This window comes from Anas acuta, chromosome 8 (genome assembly GCF_963932015.1).
Source record: "Anas acuta chromosome 8, bAnaAcu1.1, whole genome shotgun sequence".
Taxonomy (NCBI): Eukaryota; Metazoa; Chordata; class Aves; order Anseriformes; family Anatidae; genus Anas; species Anas acuta.
Genome location: NC_088986.1, coordinates 20,119,793 through 20,142,633, shown reverse-complemented (window position 1 = coordinate 20,142,633; position 22,841 = coordinate 20,119,793). Strand labels below are relative to the sequence as shown.

At 43.4% G+C, this 22,841-nt stretch overlaps 1 protein-coding gene across 3 annotated transcripts in view; it reads left to right on the top strand.

Moving 5' to 3' along the window:
* The window catches only part of COP1 (COP1 E3 ubiquitin ligase), a 126,653-nt gene that overhangs the window by 68,776 nt on the left and 35,036 nt on the right, over nt 1-22,841 (top strand). For 2 of the 3 annotated variants that reach the window (XM_068689962.1, XM_068689961.1), the window contains exons 15-16: nt 2,375-2,491; nt 21,290-21,407. In XM_068689962.1, the coding sequence (XP_068546063.1) occupies nt 2,375-2,491; nt 21,290-21,407 (235 nt within the window). The remainder of the gene's footprint in view (nt 1-2,374; nt 2,492-21,289; nt 21,408-22,841) is intronic. The other variant, XM_068689963.1, reaches the window with a different exon arrangement.

Here is a 22,841-nt window from a genome sequence, read left to right as displayed (position 1 = left end):
AAATTGCTGCAGACTCTAATCTGTGTCTGTCAGTGGTAACGAATATTATGATGGCTTTGAACACACAGGTCGTCTCTTCACCAGGGTAAATGGCTGAGCTTATGACCTGAAGACTTGAACCAAAAATGAGCCAAGTTGCAGCGTAGCCCTCAATTAGCTTCTGCCACAGAACTGAGACCCAACGGCCATTTGTTTAGCAGAGGAGAGGTGGTGTCAAGAAGAGACTTGTCCGCCTTGGACAGAGCTTTAAGTATCGATAAGTAGATAGAAGACTCCGAGGCAAGAGTGTGTTTTCAGTGCTAGGTTTGGGCAGAACGTTGCTCTGGACGGTGAGAACATTTAACCTCCCTGCACACCTCAGGTTTAAGCGGTATTGTCTGCCAGCATCCTCCTCCTCTAATCACAACCTTATTTGCTCCCTATGCTGTCACTTTCCTAAACGTGTTGTCCTCTACTGCCACTGCAACTTAGACTGGACATCTCTGTTTATTAAAGCAAAATACTGATGTTTTGCTACTGTGCAAAACTATCTTTTTCCTGGCTCTGTATTTCTCTGCTGCCCCCCTCCCCCCCCCCCCCAGCAGAAACACACTGGGGAGGTATATCATCCAGTCTCACTTGGGAGCAGAGAGCATTTTAAGCTATGCTTGTAAGGCTGTTTGTTTGATTTAGAAATGTAGCTAGAGCGGTATTATAGCTCGGGTAAATAAGGATGGATTTATTTCTGAAAATTCAGCAACAGGTTGGGGGTTGTTTTCATTGAATTTTACATAATAGTTATATGCAAATACAGCATGCATCAGTGTTTGTTTCTGGTATCTGCGTGCAGCTTTATAATGGTTCCAGGCAGCTGTCAGATGCCAACAGGGCTGTATTTTAAAAAGCTTGAGTGGTGCACTCTGAGCAGTCGTGTATTTCCTTCATTCTTGAAGCCATTCTCCTACGTATGGTCAGAAACAGCACAATCTTGTTGTGTTCTGTTACTGGCTGTACTACTTAAGAAAAAAAAAAAAGTGCCTTAGAATGAACCTGCCAATGTTCCTCCCTTTCCTTGTGTAAAACCTTGTCTAAAACATGTCTGAGTAATCCACGTGGAAGTCTTGCTTCTCCTTCAAAGCTCCAGGGAACGAATGGCCGAGAGGAGGCATAGAGGAGCACTCTAAGGGTGGGGGTATGTGCAGCCAGGCTACTTATTACCTCATTTGTTTATTGAGGTAATAAACACTGGGGAAACTATTCCTGGTCCTTTTTGCCATTTTTGCTCGCTCCTTCACCTCCAAAGTGAGCTTTCTCTCAAAAGGTGGCAGAGGACCCGCTGGCTACAGATCTGAAGAAGCCCAAGCAGTTCTTGGAGCTGTTTAAAGGATTTAAGCCTTTGGGTAGCTCCTGCATGTTCAGTCCTTAGCTCTAGCCTCTATCTTGCTCTGCCTACTCCTCAGCACGCTGTTCATGACACTCAAGTGTTACACAACCCCCTCATCAAGAAGAGGGGGAAAGGATAATGTTTGTCTGATTGAAGTCTTTGTAGCAGACCCTGTTGATGCCAGTGTGCTGCTCCCTTTGCCCAGACTGAGGGCAGCGTTTCACCTGCACCTTTTAAAAATAAGGTGCATTATGTGGGGAGCACCTAACAGTCTTCATCTTTAAGGTTAAATGATGCTCAAAATTTTTGTGGAGGGAGGGGAAAGCTAAATTTTGAAAAGCCTGTGGTATTTTCTGTTGGTTTTCCTGGGAAGCCCTGAAGCCAGTACATAAGGGGAAGAGCTCACCCCGTATGATGTGGTTAAATCAATGTTCACACAGTAGTCTCACGAAACAGTAGAGTCCTTTGTACTAAGGAAATATATCATCATAGGAAGCTAGCATACTGATTTCTTTTCTGTCTGTGCCAGTTCCTTGAGAATAAAACAAGTTGTTCTTACTTGCTGTGCTTAAGCATACAATTAGGTGTATTTATTCTGTGCAAAGCAATTCTGCTTTGGAGCATGGAGTTTTGTACAGCCAGGCTAGGAAACAAGGAACAAAAAGGGCATAAGTCTTCCTGCTCTCAGTTATATGAATCTGTAGTCCTCTAGTCTTAAATGGTAAGATTATAACATGCATTGAGTCACCTGCTCCGAAGAAGCCCTCAGCTGCGTGGGATGTGGACCTTCTCCATACTCACAGGAGATGCTGATGTGTACGTACCTGAGAGTGTTCTCAGGCTCACTAGCCATTGGTTGCAATCTGACCTTTTCTGATCATTAGCATTTTGGTAACTGAGGTTGTTCAGAATCTTATACATGAAAGTCTTACATATAAAGGAACTATGTTTTACACTTTTCAGATAAAGTTTGTTTTTTGTTTATTCATTTCTCTCTTTTTGTTTCTCTAGTGAAGCTGTGGTCTACCAACTTGGACAATTCAGTAGCAAGCATTGAGGCCAAGGCGAACGTGTGCTGTGTGAAATTCAGCCCCTCTTCTAGGTATCACCTAGCTTTTGGCTGTGCAGGTAGGTAAAAGGGTCTTCTGAGAAAGAAATGCTGTTTCTTCCTTGCTTTAAGCTGCTTCTTCAGGAGACTTGAGATTGGCTACTGTACCCAGAACTGAGGTGTCTTTGCAGTTAAAATGCCTCTGAGTAGGACTTCAAGCATGCAGTCACCCAGAAGACATCGATGATACTCAAGTGTCAGCTCTGTTCTGCAGTCCAACTTCTTAATTTGGGTGTCCATCAGAGATAAAAACTCACAAAAGCAAGTCAGAGTGTATTTATCGAGATAGCTAAGGTTACCAGGCAAATCTCAGGTTTGTGAGTCTGGAAGCTAGGTTAATATGTTAACATGGTAGTTGTTCTTCCTGATTTATAGCATTGGTTATGAAAGCTACAAAACCATACTGGGAATTTTAATTGGTTTTACCTGAGGCATGCTGTAAAAGATTGGCTGTACTTGTTTCCCATAGCTGCAACTGTAGTCCCTGTGGATGGCTGATGTTTTCTATGTTGGGCAAAGCATCTCTGTTAATGTTGTGTGGTGTTGTTTTTTTTGTTTTTTTTTTTTAAAGTAGTCAATGGGAAAGACATGGTGAGACTTTTATTCACTTAGGTTAAATAGGTTTTGGTAATAATACGAAGACTTGAAAGCAGAGCAGATATCACTTTGGGAGGAAACTGTGTCGTGCAGCAACTGAAACTCAGAGGTACCTATTATAAATGTTTAACCAACTCTGCATTTCCTTTCTCCTCGGGGAGTTTTAATGTGCTTGTAACTAGATGTTCTGATGGCACTAGCTATCTCTGGACTTGGGGAGATATGTTGATCACATTCTTGCAACCACTGATTTGCCATTTCATTTAGATGTTCCAATTTCCAGTCTGGTTCTACTTAAATTTTGACTCTTAGAAGAGAAAAAATAAATTTGCATTTTGATACACTGCAAAAATGGATTCAAGTTGGAGTGTAAAATATTGACTTGCTTGACAGGCATCTCGCTGAAGGTTAGTGAATTACATGCAAGAATAGAATTGAATTACAATACCTACTAGCAGCATTTGAATGAAAGGGACTATCTGTGAGAGGCTCTAGGGAAAGATGAGAGCACCAGCTCCAAATGAATCAGCTGCTGATTAAAATAGATATGTAATAGCACCACAATACAGAATTCTTCCTGATAAATCAGTAACTGGGATTCCTTTCCACCTGAAAGGCAGAGGGGAGACAAGGCACAGATAAATCTGTGAAGATTTTTGGAGCTGTAGGGCACATAAGGTGAAAGCAGAGTGTCTATCCATCAGGCCATGCTTGTGCCTGATGAACCACAATGGTCTTGTCTTCAAGTTATTTTGGAAAAGAGGCATTAGTGAGTGCCATGGGTTAGTTGGAAGTTTTAGATGACTACATGTGTGTTTTTGAGATTTAGAGAACACTGATGGTAAAATGGTACTTGCACTGGGGAAGAACATGGAGGGAGACAGCAGATAAAATTTTAAAGTGTTTACATCTGCTTGATGCTTGGTAATTAAGTTTTTAAATAAAAATTAAAATGGATATTTAACTATGATTGCTGAAACAATTACATGGAGTAATTGAACTGATGGGAATGATTTCCCACAAAGGAATTGTAATTGATCTTTCAGCCATAAACACATGTGAAAAATATGTGAAATTAAAAATCCTGGGGTCTTAAAAGGTGGTTTTATTTTTGAACTGAAAAATTGAGGGCAGAAAGTTTTTGTTCTGTGTAGAATATGAAAGTAGGCACTGTCCTGTTTAATATATTATGGCAGAGACGGATTTTTTTCTCCTCCATGAGTTCCAAATGATCTTGTTTACTAACTTCATTCAGTCTATGGAAAGAAGTGATATAACTTGTAAATAGTGTGATTTGTCATGTGAGCTCTAATCTTTGTAAAGGAAGAGTAAAAGCTGTTTTCTTTAAGCAGTATTAATGCACACACTTTGGACACATGAATTTGGAGGTTCCTGTTTGCCTCTGTAGGAATAAAGATGAGCAGTACAAGACTGTAATTCATTGACCACTCTAAGGGGCAGTTTTAGAAAGTTAGCTTGTCTTTGCCAGGGCTTGCTCATTGAAGTTGCAGTTCTGAGAATGTCAACTACTTTCTCAGTGCTTTATGCAGTGATAAAGGAGCTGAGACTTACTAACACTGTGCTCACAGCAGAGTTTTGTGCAGTCTTTAAGCAGCAGTACTGCCCCTGTGTATACTTCTATTTGTTGATTTGATGGAACTTCAACGTTCCATACAGCTGCGATCCTTTTTGTAAGGCCTTGTTCTTCTACATCTTGATTAATGAAATGTTCTGCTCTGCCCTTGACAAAAGCATCATGCCCACTTGTGTCCATCTATTCAGGATGCCTCTTTGAAGTCAGCCTTCATAATCAGATGCTTCAACTAGACCAGCTTTCTCCTTGAATCTCTGTGGTGGTTCCCCCCCTTGTGTTCTCCATAAAAACAGGATGATTATCTTAAGATTCTTTCTACCTTGTCTCAGTTTATGGATCCCTTCTCATTTGTTAGTAAAATGTTGACTCTTGGCTGACTTCTGTCAGCGTTGCCATACAGTCGTGCTTGGGTAAAATATGCAGAGGTAGCTTTGTACTTCCAGACTTGCTCCAATTTTGGAAGAATTCCCTTTAAGTATCTTCATATCTTCCCAAAATTTCAGAAGGTCTACCAACACGTGGTACCAATTAGGTGAGCTGATGCAGCAGCCTGTTGAAATGGTCATCCATTTCCCCATGCTGAGTTCCTGGGCAGGTCCCTGCCCTTATTAGCAGCAGCAGGAGAAGATGAAGTGTCAGTCTTAAACAAAATCTCCTGAGAAGGGCTTGATGTGGGTTGGAACTGAAATCTCTTGTAGCTGTGGGTTTCTTGGTTGAAGCCTCTGCTTCAGTCGCTGTGGGGCTCTGGTTTAGATACAGCTGTGGTCAAAAGTGATAACACTATGCTTCCGTGTGGGGAATGCTCCTTTAGCATGAAGTACTGGGTGGGCTTTGAGTTCAATGCATGGAAAACTGTGCTTTAGTTGCTACTATAGAAGCAAATCCCAGGATTACCATCTAATATTGGTGATGGATGTTTCTTCTCTGGGCTCTTTGCTCTGAAAGCTTTTAGATGACCAGAAGATCATTTTTGTGACTTAAAACAGAACAAATGAGCAATAAAGTGGAAGAGGAGCCTAAAAAGGAGAGAAATGAATATTTGGTTTAGGAAATAATTCTCCTAAAATTCGACAGGCACTTCAGGTTAGAAGAAAGCTATCACATCTGACTGCAACCTGATAAAATCTGTTGCAGTGAAGAGGGCATATAAAGAAGAAAAGATCCCTTTTGTCTGTTACTTCAATAAAATATTCTATTTGCATGCTTACTGAGTTGAAACACTGTGCAGTATAAACTGTAATCACTGCCGAATACAAAATCAGGTAATTTTGTGGTCTTTTCTTTTTAAAAATAGATAGGGCTTTATCCTGAAATTAGCTATATAAATCATGACCAAAGTTGTTATTGTTCTGCCTCAGCAACAGCACTGATGCCCTCAACCTATATATTTTCTAGCAGTACTGTTTCCCTTCTTAAAAAAAAAAAAAAAAAGGCTGCGAATACATGCAGTTTGCAGCTTGAATGGCCAAGTTGTGCAGCCTGGGTGAGATCAGACTGTCTGCGAACTCGATGAGCTAAGCATAGCTCTTTGTAGTAGCAATGCTTTATCGTGGCGTGCTGTGATACTGTCAGCAGCTACCACTGACCTTTTATTTCCCATATATTAGGAGATCAGATCATCAAAACTTCAGATTCCAAAGTTCTTACACTGGATGCATCTTCTTGAATGCTATTTTTTTTTTCCCCTGTGGGACCCACAGATCTGGTAGGTTGGTTTGGGGGTGAGGGGGGCTCCTCAGTGCTGCACAGATGCGAGACAGAGCACCTGCTCTCCAAGAGTTCTACAAACAAGTGGAAGCAGTACAGGTAGATGGAGAGGTGCAGCAGAACAGCTATGACATATTCAGAGATTAATGGTTTTGGTGAGTGAGTTTTAACCATGGTCAGGTCTTACTGCATTGTCATAAACCGTTGACAGCATGGTTTCAGGTGAACTGACCTGGGAAAACACAGGACAGTGCTGATTTATGTTGACTTTAATGCTTACCTAAGATTACAGCCTCACGGTTTGAGACCCTCTGCACTGGGGAAGTCTCTCCGTAGTGCTGAGACTTTTACCTTTCTCCTGTTCATGCATTTCTTGCCCGTTCTGTCTCTCCTCCTCATTCCCCTCATTTCCCTACTTGTACAATGCTGCTGTACCAGAACACTTCCCAAGAATGTGGTTGGTCTTCCAAGATGGTTTTGCCCTTGCCTAGGTTTTGCATGCTATTTAAAAATCTTGCAACATCTACAGCATTACAGAGCAGCGTCATACTCTGGCTTTGAACGCTGGAGCCTTCCATTTGTTGTTGAAAGGCCACAAAACTAATGATTCTGCTTCACAGCGTACAACATGAAAAGGGCTCCTGTTGCTATGTCAACAGCTTTGTTTTGATTATTCAACTGTTCCATCACCCCTTAAAATCTCTGCACAGCCCTGATGCACTTCCAGTTCAGGGTCACGTGTGGCTTCTTTATCAGCATCATTCAATTTTGCTAATATACTCTGTGTCTAAGCAGGACTGCTTTGGAGACCATCCTTGTCCAGTGAAATATTGATTTTTTTGCAGTAACTGGAGCAGTGATTTCTCTCTTCCAAATATCTCTCTGTAGAGCTAGCCTTTCATGCTTCCTCAGATCTGGGTGACTTGCCTGCCTTGTCACTCAGCCTAGGAGAATGATGTGATATTAATGACCAAGAAGGCAGTGTGCCTTTTTGGAAGTGAATTAATGTTTTCCAGCTGAAAGCAAGGTCCTACCTTAATAGATTCTCCTGGGTAAGTACTCTGCTCTATCAAAAACCTACAGTGACTCAGAAAGAGTCCATTTGTGCAAATACATGACATGTTTAGGGTGGAGTTGGGCAGCTTCTTTGAGCTTAGCTACAAGATTATCTTTAGCACATGAATTGAGTGTAGTATTCAAATGCACAGGCAAGGGTCAGGCCTTTCATCGAAGAATGAGCCTAAAGTTCACAGCAACACTTCAAATCGAGCCTTTCTGAAATTGGGGCAGGGCATGCAGCAGTCAAGGACTTGCCTGTTAGGTCTGTTGGGCTTCATGTGTCTTACCTTTTTTGTGGGTATTCAGCAAGTGTCCTCTAGTCTGTGATTTCTGAGGCTGTTGGCAAGGAAAGAAGGGGACAAGGTCCATGATTCAGAAGTGCACACTGGACGTCCTGGGGGCTAAACTCATTCCAGAAACCATGGCAAGTGTTTCAGTTGTGGCAGCTTTTGAAAGCACCTATGCTACCTGCTCAATCTGCTGAGGGTCATTTTGTCAAAACAACAGATTCCTTCAGTGGTAACAATCATATATCTGTACTGACAGTGCACGTGTTGGGGGAAGTGCTGAGCTTAGTGACATTGTTCAGTTTAGAACAAGGTCTTAAAGGTTTGATTTTAAAATGATGCTGGGATGCAATATAAAGTGAAGCATCAACCTGCCTTCTGCTGCCCTGATGCATGTTTGAAGAGACTTTCTGACTCGGATCAGACTTGCTTGGTAGCTCAGTCTGCTGCTGCTTCTGGCGTGACAAAGAGAAGAACTGCAGCCACACGGTGTTACCGAAACCAATGATGTTTGCAGTGAAACCAGCTTGCCTGTTCATGCCCATCTGAGGCCAGGTGAGTCCCTGTGTCTTCAGGCTGTGCCGCAGCGTGTCTTAGTGCTGAGGCTGCTTCCCAGCAGGTCAGGAGGGGACAAGAAACTGCTTGCAGGCATCCAGGAGATATGTGCATGAATTTCACGAGACTTCATGAAGTTATATAAGCTTTTACATTCTGTACACAGAAAACGTCATCTCTGATTTGTTGTATAAGGCGCTCGCAATAACTAGTGAGTCACATTCTAGTAGACCTACTGGGAGTTACCAAACTTTATCCTAGAGGTTGTCACACTTCAGTAACAAGTGAACAAATAAAATGAACTCAAAGCTCCATTTGATTCTCTGGAGAAAAGGATAAATCTATCAGTGGCAGAAACGAGCGTGCTAATTGTTTGCTTAAATATTCTTTTCCTGAACATTTTGTCTTATGACTGTGTCGCGTTAAAGGGGTGTAGCTGATTAACCGTTACGGGCCCGGTTGGATTCAGAGTACTGAACCAGTCAGACATTCACCAAAACTGGGGGTCCGTTCGGACATTCACCAAAAACGTAATAACCACCTGGGGGTCCGCTCAGACATTCACCAAAAACGTATTAACCACCTGGGGGTCCGTTCAGACATTCACCAACAATGCATTAACCGTCTGGGGGTCTGGTTAGATTCAGAACACTGAACTATCACGGATAACCACCCTCACCCTAGTTGCATTAATGAGAGCTATCACAATGCAATCAAGTATGGTTTATTACAGCAACAGATAATCAGGTTCTTTTGGATTGCCGGTGATAGTGACTATCTGCAAAAGCAAGCTAGTATGCATGAAATACACAGGTGTTACAGGTGTTCTAGGTGTGGGTTCTAGGTGTGGGTTCTAGGTGTGGGTTCTAGGTGTGGGTTCTAGGTGTGGGTTCTAGGTGTGGGTTCTAGGTGTGGGTTCTAGGTGTGGGTTCTAGGTGTGGGTTCTAGGTGTGGGTTCTAGGTGTGGGTTCTAGGTGTGGGTTCTAGGTGTGGGTTCTAGGTGTGGGTTCTAGGTGTGGGTTCTAGGTGTGGGTTCTAGGTGTGGGTTCTAGGTGTGGGTTCTAGGTGTGGGTTCTAGGTGTGGGTTCTAGGTGTGGGTTCTAGGTGTGGGTTCTAGGTGTGGGTTCTAGGTGTGGGTTCTAGGTGTGGGTTCTAGGTGTGGGTTCTAGGTGTGGGTTCTAGGTGTGGGTTCTAGGTGTGGGTTCTAGGTGTGGGTTCTAGGTGTGGGTTCTAGGTGTGGGTTCTAGGTGTGGGTTCTAGGTGTGGGTTCTAGGTGTGGGTTCTAGGTGTGGGTTCTAGGTGTTCCAGTGCTATAGGTGTTCCAGTGCTATAGGTGTTCCAGTGCTATAGGTGTTCCAGTGCTATAGGTGTTCCAGGTGCGCAGCCTAGAAATAAACGCGTTAAAAGGATCAAAGACTCTATAGAGATTTATAAGCAAATATTCAGATCTCACCCAAAGGCGTCCCAATGGGGGGGGAAGAGAGGCTCAGCCCGTCGACTGATCCCAGGAGTCAGGAGGTCCTAAGGATGTTGTATGTCCTTGGGATGGTATCTCCCCTGACGATGGTATCTTCCCTAACATCCCCTCTCTCTTGGGCCAATTTATATTATTTTCTATCTTTTAGGTGGAGCTTGAGTGGCTCTAGTCAAGCATATCTTAGTTATGATTGGTGTAAAGTTTTCCCGTTTCCGTTTAAAGTAATAGGCTCCGAGAAATTCAGAGCGCATGCTCAGTGAGGGGTGGTCGCACCTTGGAGGCGGGTAGCTTTTGGGATGGAGGTGTGTTTTGGTATTATAATGATATTATAATGAGCAAAAAGTACACTAGGGTACAGCATTTGTCAAAACATGACAGGTCTTTGGCTTAGGGTGGCAAAAAGTGCAGCTTTGTGCACAAGAACAATCGAGGCCCCACCTGATTACAGAGCCTAGCCGTGGTGTCTCCACTCCACTCTACGCTCCGTGGTGTTCCTTAGAGCTAGCACACCAAGTTTCCCCAGCGCGATAGCATCTAAGGTTGGGAGCCTAGGGAACGCTCAGATAATGCAGTTATGCCCTACCCTGAAAGCCTCTTCAATGCTGTACCTTTTCCTTAAAAGTGTGAATGTTAGTTTTATTTTCCTAGTTACTTCAGGCATTTACACCACAGACTGGTGCAGAAGTTTAGTCAACATTACAAAATCCAAATTAAAATTGAAATGAGCCTTGAAATTCAGGAACAGAATAGGCAACTCTAAGATTTGTCTTTTCCTCCAACTGCCAAATTGTCCTTACTACTGGTTGCTGCTGTGTTCCTAGGAGTTTAACACATTTCACACCTGGAATTTGTGAAGTTAGTTTTTCTAGTAGCTCAATTGGAAGGAATTACTTGTTGGAATGGATCTTCTGTAGCGCATTACTGTGGTACCTCCTTTTCAAGCTGCTGCAGAGATAAACCATTCCAGTATCTTATTTGGGTACGATGCAGGATTACTTTACAACATATACCACTCTTTTCCACACAAACTGGTGAAAATTGTTACACTGCATAGGAAAACATGTAACCTGCAAATGCAGTGTGACCTGTCATCTAGAAGGCTTCACTTTGTAGCATCTGAGCATCTAAGCTTTGCACATGGTTTTCAAGAAGAGAATTTTTAAATGCTTGTGCTAGGTTGAGAGTTCCCCTAAAGAGGAACTGATAACCATTTGTAACTGAAGCTGATGACAAAAAGTAAGGCTGTAGATGCATGTACAAACCCAGCAACCCTTCACGTGGCTTACTTCATTGCCTGGCTAGATCACAGATTGCCTCTCTCCCACATTGGATACCTGTGTATCATCATGTAGTCTTCCCATGCTTGTTCCATCACCTGCATACCCCACCATATCTTTAGTGGGGCTTTGGTTGAAGCATTCTCATCTGAAGCTTCACTATTACTGGTCAGGACAGTATTTGTTATACCCATTATTCCAACAGTAGTGGAATCTGCTTTGAGAGCAGTTTAGGTAATGAATCAATGGCCATCTCCAGAACCTGGTAGCAGGAGGCTTGTCTCCTCAGGCTACTTAAGCACAACATAGTACTGGGCCAACATCAGCTTTGAGAGTTTGGTCAACTTGTGTCCTCAGCTGCTTGTTGTAAGGCACGTGGCAGCAGTCTGCACATTCCCTAGAGCCAGTTTGATTGCTCTGAAGCTTGTTGAGTGGTTATTGTATGATGTTCACCGATACAACAAAAACCCTAAAGCTGTTGCTTCATAGACATGCTCCTAAAATTTTAGGGAGGATGTTTATTTTCATATCTTTTTTAACATCTTAGGTTACTTTACCTGCATGAACTCATCTCGGAGCATGCAGTGTCTGCTGTCTCTCCCCTCCATGGCAACTCCATGACCTGCAGTACTTGGAGTCAATCAGTAGCCAGTGCTCTGGTTTGCAGTGAGACCAAACATCATGTCCTGGAAGTATCTAGAATCAGGATCTAGAGCTGCTGGCTTTGGATGTATCCAGCAGTCACTGTACTAGTAGGACTTGTGGTGCTCATGTGAGATGTTTCAGATCTTAGGATATGTAGTCTGTATAGACAGCATGGGTTGGGGCACCTTTTACTATAAAATGACTCATCTTCACATATTCTAGGTGTTGTAAAACTCATTTTTAGCCATTGATACGCGTGCATTAGCGGATACAGTCAAACATGTTCATAGTTAAGGAGAACAGTAGGTTATACTCACTTTTTCTTCATCAGTCTTAAAGAATGAATTCTTCTAAAAGCTGTAGGTTGTTACTGCTGTTGTCTAAATTAGTTTTGTAATGTTGGTACATCTGCCTTATCCGTACTGATTTTTTTTCCCCAGCAATCTGGTAGAAACCAATCTTTGAATTTCATGCAAACTAGCTAGCCCTTATTCCTGTGAGAAGTCTCTTACAGTTTTTTAAAACCGTAAAGGTCAAAGTTTCAAAGGAGTTCTAGAGAAATCTGTTTTGCTTCCCTTCCCATCTGAGCCCTTTTTCTCAACTGATTAAGATCTCTAATGCTTTATGTCTCCTCCTTCTCTCCTTAATATGAGGCAAGTTACTTAGTGGAGGCTTTATGGGCTGCTGTGTCAAAAGCTTTTGACAAGTCAATAAAAAATGTCCCCAGTGTATGAAGACCATTATCCATACCCCGGCAAATGTCATCTGTAACTTCAAACCATAGGGAATCTGTTGAATATGAAGGTTAAAAACCCAGTTGGCAGTTCCCATCAAGGCTGCTGTTCCCTTCTTATGTTCAGTAGAGGGAGATATAGATCTTCAGTGAAATGCTAGTGTTGATATACATTAAAAAAAAAAAAAAAGAAGGTGCAGTTGGTGTTGTAAGAGATTAAAATCACTGGCTGAAGCATCGTCTTTACTGTAGAGCTCTGGCAAAATATATCAAATGCTAACCTGTAACCCTCTGCCTTCACAACCCTGAGCCTTTCCTTGATAGAGTGGTTATTGTGCTGTTGGTTTTGCCAGGGATGAAGCTGAGGCTAGCAGATGTGTTGAATACAACTGCAGCTCTCTTGAATTCAGCTTTCATGGAGGTGAGCATTTCCCGTGCTGTTTTTTTTATCATCCAGTCAGTCATACAGAACACCATCAGGCATTTCCTTCTCAAAGCTGTGCTCTGCCTTCATTTACATGGAAAGCTGAGATGGATTTGTGTTGGGTTCCCTAAATACAATGGGCAATTGCCTTCAAAAATCATCTGTATCGCGGTGTGGGAAAATGAGATTGAGTTGTCAGAATGCAGTCATCCCCAAACACCTGCGTGCCTTCCTTTGCTTTTAAAATCTTTCATCTCCTTGCTAACATCACTGTTTCTGTGTCTTCTTTACTGACAATATATTTTCAGGTTTTGCCACCAGCAAAATAAATCATACAGACCTTGCTTAATGTTGTATACTTCTCAGAGCATGATGTAAGGGAGGAGCACATGAAGGAGTTCTGACCTACAGGGAAAAATCTCTTGAATGCTTTTCTCAACCTCTGGTCCCTTTTTGGGTGGATGTTGAACACTTGTAACACCTATGAAGACAGGGTGTGCAGGAGCTCCCTGGGAGTCTTGAACAATGGAGTTTGAGACCACTTGTCTAGACAGAACTCTGATAGCAAACATGAATGAAGTACTGCATCCCAAATTATGTCGAGCACACACACAAAATACAAAATAAGGACTTTGTTCCAGTTCACTGCTGCAGACCAGAGCATTGCTCCTCGAATAGATTGCCAAAATTCCCCTGGGGCAAAAGAAGATGGTTATTCAGAGAAAAAATGTTCCTTTACTGCTAAGGGAACTCAGATAAAAATAAGAGGTAAAGTAAATGTGTCAAATGGATAATTTTGACTTAGTTACAGAAATTACAAGTACTTTGGTTCTGTAACAGAAAGCTATAAATACAAAGCTATATCCAGGAAACGTTTTAATTGTGCCTGTAACAATGACTGTATTGGGGTAGATTTTTCTTTTTTTTTTTTTGTTGGTTCTCTTGAAGGGAAGGTGTGAGCAGGAAAATAAATATCAGTTGGCTTTGCCCGTGCTGTGATGATCTTCCAACAAGGAGACATTAGGGTGAAATGGTTTTCTCTGTTCTCTCCTCATGTGATTTGTCGTGCTGCGAGTGGAAAACAGCGTGGTGCGTTCTTCAGCAAAATGCTCTGCACAATTTGGTATGCCAGAGGTTCTTAGCATCAAGCTGCATCAAACCCATTTTTAATCTCTTCACTTACAGTAAGGGAAATGGTTTGTAAAGAGGATGCTGATGTCAGCTCACTGTCGATATTTATCTCATTTCTTCCTCAGAAAATTCTTGTGTTAATTTTCATTGCAGGGCTTTGTTCTCTTGAATTCAAGTCTGCATTATTTCCCATGTTTAATGCATTGTCTTCATTCATTTTCCCAGAGCATCCATGTCCTTTATGTAGTGGAAACTATCACGTTGGTTTATCACAAGCATTTTCAGGGAGAGAAGACAAAGCCTGTACTGATCCTAGCCCATTCTGGTATTACTCTGAGTGAAATGAATCTCTCTTTATAGTGCTTCCTTGGCTGGGAGGCTTTCTTGCCATTCTTTCTTGAATGCCCAAATAACATCTTGGCTTTCTGTTGCTATAGTAAAGATCCACTTATTCCATACTCTCTCTTCTGCCCTGGAGAGCACCCATTTTTACATGTCTTGGTGAGTTGTATTATTCCCAAAGCTGGAGTGTTCAACTCTGTCCAGTCTTCTCTCCAGAGCAAGACCCACACATGGATGGTCAAACTCCACTCCCACCTCTCTGCTGTCAGGGAGGAAACTTTACTTCATTCATGACTTTTTTGACCAAAGCCACCTCGGTCACATGAGTGTATGTCTTTAAATGCTGTTGTTTGGTATTACAGACTCCGCAAAAGTTAAAATTCAGTAGTTCATCTTAGTTCATCTTCCTTTTTTTTAACTAGTAAGAATAAACTTAATTACAGGAGAACAAAGGTTGAATGGCAGTACCTCGTGCCTCCTCCAGCATGTGGGAGTACATAGACAAAACCTGAAAGATCTAAGAAGACAAATGCCTTATCTTTCTTATGTCAATAGCAAATAGCTTAGGTAAATTTGGATTAAAAAATATTCTTTCTAATCCTTTGACATAAGAGCACTCTTCAGGACAGCCAGGAGCAGAGAACAGTTTGTAGAATCTCCATCTTTGGAGATGCTCAGAGCTTGACTGACTAGGACTTGAGCACAGTTACTGAACTTGAGTTGAATCTAACTTTGCACATGACCCTCTTCTGAGCAAGAAGATCTGGTTGGAAGAGACCTCTGGAATCCATCTCACATAGTTGTATGATTTTAAGGGCCCTTGAGCAAAAGTGGATTTTAATCAGAAATTGCACTCTGCATGAGGATTAAGTTTGTTTTGACTTTCTCATAATTAAATCCTGAGTTGTTTTTTGACCAGCCTCTGAGGAAATTGCTGCCATTGGGGAGGCTGTTTCCTGGTATGGAGGTAGGTAGAAGCTCCACTGGGGAGGTTCCACTTTCTTCTTAATAGTTTTCGAGTTACTCTGTATGGCTCTGATGGCTTTGAGGTCAAGAGTAGCACTGAGGCTTTTGTAAGATCTCAAAAGTTCTCATCTTCAGTGTTTGGACTCTGATAGCAGCTCTCTTTCCTCAGATGTTTGAGGAAGAGCAGTGCTTGTTTATTTGGCCCTTGTTCAGGTTTCTGTGAGGACCAAGGCATCCAGTATGTAAAGCCATCTCTCAAGTACTGCAGTACAGCCTATTGTACTTCAGTGTGCTACTGTTGATTTATTTTGAAATCAGGATTTAAAATTGGGATGTTAGTCCCTTTTATCTCCTTCCTCTTGCTCTGTACTAACAGAGTTTTCAGCACTGAAAACCAAGGTTGTATGTAAGCCTCCTGATTGTTTCCTTTTTTTTAGTCTAGCGTAAGATTTTACCTCTGAGGATGCAAACTTGCTTTCTGTAGGGAGAAATCACATTGAGCCTGGCAGAAAAAGACTTCTGTTTAACTTGTCTTCATGTTAAAAATCAGTTGTTCTATTGGTTGGTTGTGTCCGTTGAACAAAAATTCATTAAAGTGTCTTGCCCTTCCCTTTCTGGAATAGCACTCCTGGGAGTGATAATGTGTGCTCTTTCTTTTCACCCACACACTTGAAACAGAAGCTTTTGTTTGAGCCACTGGGCTTAGGACACTTGAAGGCTTTGGGATGTGTTTGTGTTTAGCTCATCTAAGCAACTTGTTCAGCAGCAAGAAATAAATCTGGTAGCCTTAACGTCTTCAGTCTGTCCTTTCTGTGCACTAAGTATTCTTGTATGCTTTGTATACAGAGGAGAAATATGTGAAAGGGAAGCTCAATTCCTATAGGTAGATGTTTAAATATAAATAATCGGATTTCAGTGAATTCTTTCAATATGTTTTGAGCAGTGGATGCTTCCTTCAGGATTTCTAAAATCATTTTTTAACCATCAGATGTAGAAATAGAATCAAACTCCACGAAATTATGCCTCTCATGTTTCGTTCTGAAGATACCATGTGGGCTTTTTGTTAACATTTTATTAAAGGTTATTTTTTCTTTTGTTCCTTGATAACCTAACTGTGGGAGACCACAGGCATCTTGCACCAGCTCTGCCTGGCTTCAGTTTGAATGTTGCTGGACAATTCATTTAATAATCCTCCTCCACCCCTCACTCAGGCTTGTATTGGCGTCTCTGCTTCTCACTGCCTACATGCGGGCTTTTGTTACAGTGAAAATGGGCAGCCTTGGATCAAGACTTGAATATCAGGGAGAAAAACAAACAGACAAAACTGAGGGGATAATCAACCACTGACACAAGATGCTAGACAAACAGGGTTATCACTATCAAAGAAGCATGAGGGAAACATATATAAGGCTGTTCCCTACCCTGGGCTTCTGTTTCAGTAGAACAGCAGCAGCACGAGGCGAGCAGGACTGCAGGCAGCAGCTGGAGCATTTATATAGAAAATGAATTTGATCCCTAAGTTTGCTATTGAAGATATTGATTATTTAAAAGAAAACAAAAGTTCAGAATGTGCTTTGGTAACAGAAGACCTCTTAACAGACTTTAGTAACACCTAGTTTGCTCCACTCCGACTTAATTTTATGGATATGGGCGTTTCTTGGCTGTAATGTTCATCTGCCACATAGCAGCAAGCACCACTTGCATTCTCAGGCATATAAGCACCTGAAAAATGAGGGCAATGTAAATTACTTATTTTCTGAGTAGATCAATAAGAAATATTGAACGGTTGAGAAATATGCATTTCTGTATGAAGTAAGAAAAATGGTCATTAGTTCTTCTGCAATTCCGTTTTCCAGAGGAGAGCTACAGGACCTTTGCATGTGTCTCTTGGGGCTTTCTAGTCATTACATCCCTTGAATATAGAAATGTTGCCTTGCAGGTAAATTGGTGTTTTGCTGCCCATCGCTTGATGATATTCCTTCTAGTAAGTGGCTCTTGATCAAAAAAAAAAAAAAAAAAAAAAAGCCTTGGATGGCCTGTAAGTAGCTCTAGGGTGGTAAATGTTGGTGGTGAAGGTGGGTGAAGCACATGGCATGGAAGGTGAAGGTGGCTCAGAATTGCTGGGTACCTGCAGAGTTCAGTTGCTCTGTTTCAGTGGGCATGCGTTACCACCCCTGCGGGACTGGTGCTCCGTGCAACCCAGCACGGTGCTGCCGTGTGGTGCACCCTCCTAGCCCTTCGTGCAGAGAGCTTGCCTTGGAGTTGCTGCTCCTCTGTACGTTTTAAGAGTTTTGCACTAGGTGATGTGAGCCTCGAGCCTTCTAGTAACAGCTGCTTTGTGAATTTTAGTAACAAATCTCCCAAAGAGTAAAAGAAATCACTTTTAGCAAAACGCAGACTTTGCCTCTTTTTGTTTAAACAGCGAAAAATACAAGAGCAATTACATCTTTTTTGAACAGTCTGAAAATTATCTAAGATGCTGCCAGCTCCATTAGCAATTCCCAGCTCTTTTCAGAAGTTCTTAACCTGACTTCTTAAGACTGTGTAACCACATCATTGATTTGTTCACTGGACCCCCTCCCTTGCAGAGGGGAGATGCTCATCTCCTCGCCTTGCACGCTGCAGAAGTGGCCTTCCCGCCTGCCCTGCTCCTGCTGGCTGCAGTCTTGGGAATTTATGAGCTGATAAGCAGTGAGTGATGCCAGCCTCTGCTGACATGGGCTATATTTCCTGAAGAGGCAGTGAGATCTTTTGGAAGTTTTGTTGGAGTTGTCAGCACTTGCGCTAAGAAGTCTGAATTTGTGATTAGTTGTCACTAGGCAGCTCGAAGGTGAGAGCGTAGCCTCCTTCAGGGAAGCAAGCAGATCTGGCAAAGCACTATTAAAAAACTCAGACTCGTGGTCTGTGACCTCTCAGCAGCAGCAGCAAAGCTGAGCTGCTCTTTTTGCTTTTTGAGACCATTCAAAAAAAATAAATAGATGAAATAGACATAATATGGCCTGCTGGAGAGAACTGTGATTCAGGAGGAGCGGCAGCAGGACTCTGTCCTGCTCAGCTTATGCAGCGACATTGAACTGGAGGAGAATCACTTTGGAGTGTTTAATTTGCTCCGGTATGTATACATGTTCTTTCCCATTATCTCATGTATATTTCAATTAAGCCAGAACACAAAAGACAAAGTAAAGCAGTGAGTTGTTGCTGCCTAAGGTTAGGCATGAGACTTTTAACTGTGGAAGCATTGTTTTCAAGCTGAAATTATTTTAAGTGAGTTTTCTGGCCAGGGATAGAAACTGTGGAACTGAAAAAACAAATTCACACTGAAAGTTGATTATAATGCTGATGGTTGAGGAGCAGAACGAGAAGCAAATAAGCCTGTGCGTGCTGGCTAGCAATGAAACGCAGGCACTTTGTGGCTTCTAGAAATGCCAAGGGCAGGAGCAAATAGCGTTTAAGGAGTTTAGGAGCTACTGCAGAGTTTGGGAACTGTTTGTGTCCCCTTGGTGCCCACTCTTGCTGACCGTCAGCTGGGAGCAAGACTGCACCTGCTCGGAGCTGTGCCGAGCTTCGTGCCCCTGATGCTGTCCTCATGGCCAGCCTCAGTTCATCCAAATGTGCCCCGCGAGGCTCCTGCCAGCCTACCTGGGAGTTGTATTTTTCTCATTAGCTTCATTTCCAGGCTCTCTGCTTCCTCAGCAGATGGCATTTTTATCTTGTTTTCGGAAAGCCCATATGGCCTAAAAGAGAGAGTATCTCTTTAACTGTAAAACATGACCACCTGTTCGGGTTTTAATGAATGCGGGAGGCACACGTCTTCATACATCTACTTAAAAATAGCCGCTTCGGTTGAATTAAAAAAAAAAAACAACAAAAAACACTGATTGTGTGCCAACACTTTGGCTGCTGAAATAATCAATTAATAATTAAGTGGCTAATTTTAGAACCCCCCGGCCTTGCTGTTCCCTTTCTCTCACTGCACTGAGATCAGGCAGTGATTGATGGCCCTGCTGGTATGGGGAGGCACATTGTGCTGGGGCCAGCTGCCAGCGGCCTTACAGCTGTTTGTGGTGATGTTCAGAAGGCAAATGCAACTTCATGGCCCTTCGCAGCAAATGGCCTTGGCTTTTCCTGCTCCAGCTCTCATGCTCAGCATTGCTCCAGCTGCTGACAGGGCCCTCCGCAGGAACCTTCCTGTCCCTGTCACCCTCTGAAGGATAAAATCTGGTGCTCAGAAGGTGTCCTAATGACAGGCCAGCTGGAGGGGAGGCTGAAACTGGGAGCAAAAAGAGGCTTGAGGGGCTTATCTGCTACCTGGCTCCTGATAGAAAGCCCTGCTGGAATCATTTCTGCTCATTAAAATAACAATCACCACTTAACTGTTTCCTAGCTCCAGGATCAGGTGTGCTGGCCAGGCTGGGAAATGGGTCCGCTTTCGGCTGAGTTTTCCAAGAGGTGGAAGGGAGCGAGATGTTCTCAAGACGATGAAAATGCCCACATAGTAGGGATGCTCTGGGGATTTTGGTTGATAGTAGCAGCAGTTCTGAGGGTTTTCATTTTGGGGGAAGAAAAAATGGGAGCCTGCGAAGGAACGCTCGGGGTGCGGCACTGCCGGCGTTTCAGCACTCATAGGAGCGGGCATGAGAGCTGCTGAGCTCCCATCACTGCCCGAACCCTGCTGCACCCCGTGGAGGAAGCCTGAGGGATGTAGAGAAGGGTCTGGGGGGGGGGGTGACAGTTGGGAAGTTTTACTGGAGACCTCACTGGTGCCGGAGTGATACGCAGATGCCCAAAGCAAAGAGGAGGACAACTTGCCTGCTTGCCACGCTTTGCTGCAGGTGCCTCCTGTAGTCCCCTGTCCTGCTGTGGCCAGCAATTAGCCCAGTAATGCAGGTGGAAAGCTACATTTGCTCCGAAGGTGCAGCTTCTGGAGCTGTAGCCTGATCAATAGGAATCCAGTTATCTCTTGAACCACATGGGATTCTGAGACAGCCGGGCGCTGTTTGTATGGCTGAGAGCCCTGCTTTGAAACTCCGTGCAAATACGAAAATAGCTGTGGCTACTGGCATTTAAATGCATCTCCATGCAATCTCTGTGATGATCTGCCACTGGGGGTGTGCTGTTTCAGCGGGAGGAGGGTCAGAGCAGTTTTCAGCTGCTGTCTGGGTGCTGCGAGTTGCCTGCTGAGAAGGGAGGCTTCCTGCTCTGTCTCCATGCACGCATGTGGCCTCCCCTCCCTGAATGTCCAGAACAGCAGGGGATAATTAAATGAAACCCGACATTAATGATGGCAAGTCAGGGAGGGAGAAGCTTATTAACCTTGCTGAGCTGGAAAGAGTACTGGGTGTCTTTGGGGCTTGGATCTCATGGGGGCTGCTATTCTTGCTTTGCTTTTTCTGTTTTCCTGGGAATTGACACAGTTGTGCAGAAAATAAAGCGTACCATGGATTCTGTTGCAATCCCTTTTATGTGGCTGTGGCACTGCAGCACATCTGCGAATTAAATCTTAAGAAGAATTGGAATCCAGTCTCTGCTCTCTCATTAGCAGAAATGCTAATTCTCTCTTGGTAATAAAGCCAAAAACTAAAGTATAGGGGTTACCCATGAGAAATTTAGGCACTCTTTTCCACTCTGCTGTGAAGGGGTGGACAGGCTGAGTGTGTAGCCTAAGGTTCTTGAACAGTTTTCCAAGAGGGGACAGATTGAGGAAGGAAAGAGGGGGGAGCAGGGAATGAGAACTGGCAATTAGCCTGCCCAGGCATGGTGCCAAACAGGGAGGCAGGAGCAGCGAGGGTCCTCTTAGCTGCTGCCTTGCACATGGGCTAAGTGGGGTTTGCAGAACTAAATTTTGGGGCTGTTTTAAGCAGTCTGCTTTTAAACGGTACTTTCCAGTAGTGCAGACTATTTACCCTAGGTGAGGTTTCCATGTGGAAACCATTGTCAGGGCTTCCAGCATGAGCTGATTCCCTCTGAGAGGTCCCGTGCGTCCTCCCCAGCGGATGAATTTGACCTCTTCTTTCTCATCCCCAGATCACTGTGTCCACTACTACGACCTCCGCAACACTAAGCAGCCCATCATGGTGTTCAAAGGGCATCGCAAGGCAGTCTCCTATGCAAAATTTGTGAGTGGGGAAGAAATTGTCTCCGCGTAAGTATTTCCTATTAGGTAGGCTAAAAACCTCGTAGCCCTTGGTTTCTGGCAGTCATCGGGGCCCTCGTGCGAGTTCCCCGGTGTGGGTGGGCGTGCACAGTCGCTGCTGTGCTTTTCGGAAGCAGATCGTTGCTTTTTCAAAGACGAAAATAGCAATTCATTCCTGGTGTCATTTGGCTCTGCTCTGTCTTGTGGAGCTAAAAAGCTTAAGAGGAACGCTGAGGCAAACAGATCCAGCTTCTGACCACAAGCCCTGAGTTTGCGACGGTGCAAGTGGATGGTCCCCTTCTGAAGAGCTTGTGTGTAGGGGGTGCTCCTGAGCACAGGTTTGCTGGCAGCCCCGGGGATGTTACCAATGTGCAGGAACAGGGCAGCTGGGGAGTGACAGAAGTGATCAAATAGTATTGCTACATCCCAAGAGGGTGTTTGGCCATGGCCCGAAAGCAACTTGGATAGAAGTGCCCCAAAACCATGGGGCTGCCTCAGTTCTAGGTATGTTTTCCTGCATGTAGGAATGAGTGTGTCTATCGGATCACATGGGGAAATTAAATGTGTATTTAAAATAACTGTTAAATGATTGGGAAAACGCAAGAAACCTTTGGGGTCTGTAGGCTGCCAGGGGTGTGTATCTTAGGTGTTACATGTGAATGTATTGCCATCAGAGGGCAGCAGGACTGAATCATGGGTTAGGTCTAGTCCCAGAAAGTAGGCTTGCTGCCTTGTGCTGAGGGGATGGTTATCCACCCCAGTTCTGTCCTGGGTTTGCACATAGCTTGCTCAAGCAGTCTGGAGCCAAAGCAGAGCTTTTTTTTTTAAGGTGTTTGTGTGAGCATCCAGACTGCTGGTGAATTATGCTGATGTGAGCAGTGTGATGGAAGGTTCCCTGGTGACTTCTAGCGCTGCTTACCAGTTCCTCTCTTCTTAATTCCATTAGCATTATAGCTCTTTGTAAGGGTGCTAATTCGTACCTGAACACAGAGCAAATTAAATTGAACGCTTTGAACCAAGTCTGACTAAGAAGAAAGCATTTAATAGGGATGTAAGGAACTTGGGAATGTTTTACAGCCATGATCAAGTGGAGCATCATATATGTGATGCTTCAGGACAGAATGGCACTGTCCTGCTTGAGAATGGCTATCCCCGTGTCCTGGGAGGAATAGAAATAGGGCTGTCAGACCTGGACAGGCAACACTAGGGCAAGGGAACTAACGGCAGGGCTCACCTATCTTTGTATGTGAACAGCAAGAAATGGTGGGGAGAGTAGATTTTTCATTCTTTATTTTGCAAACTGGGCAGTCAGCAGTAGTGACTCCCAAAAACAAAGCACTAATTCCTTTTAAGGGGGGAAAAAAATATGTTCATATTCTCTAAATTTTTTAACTAAAGCTGTTTTATAGATTGCATTGATTTACTGTGCTTTGTAGAGGTAGG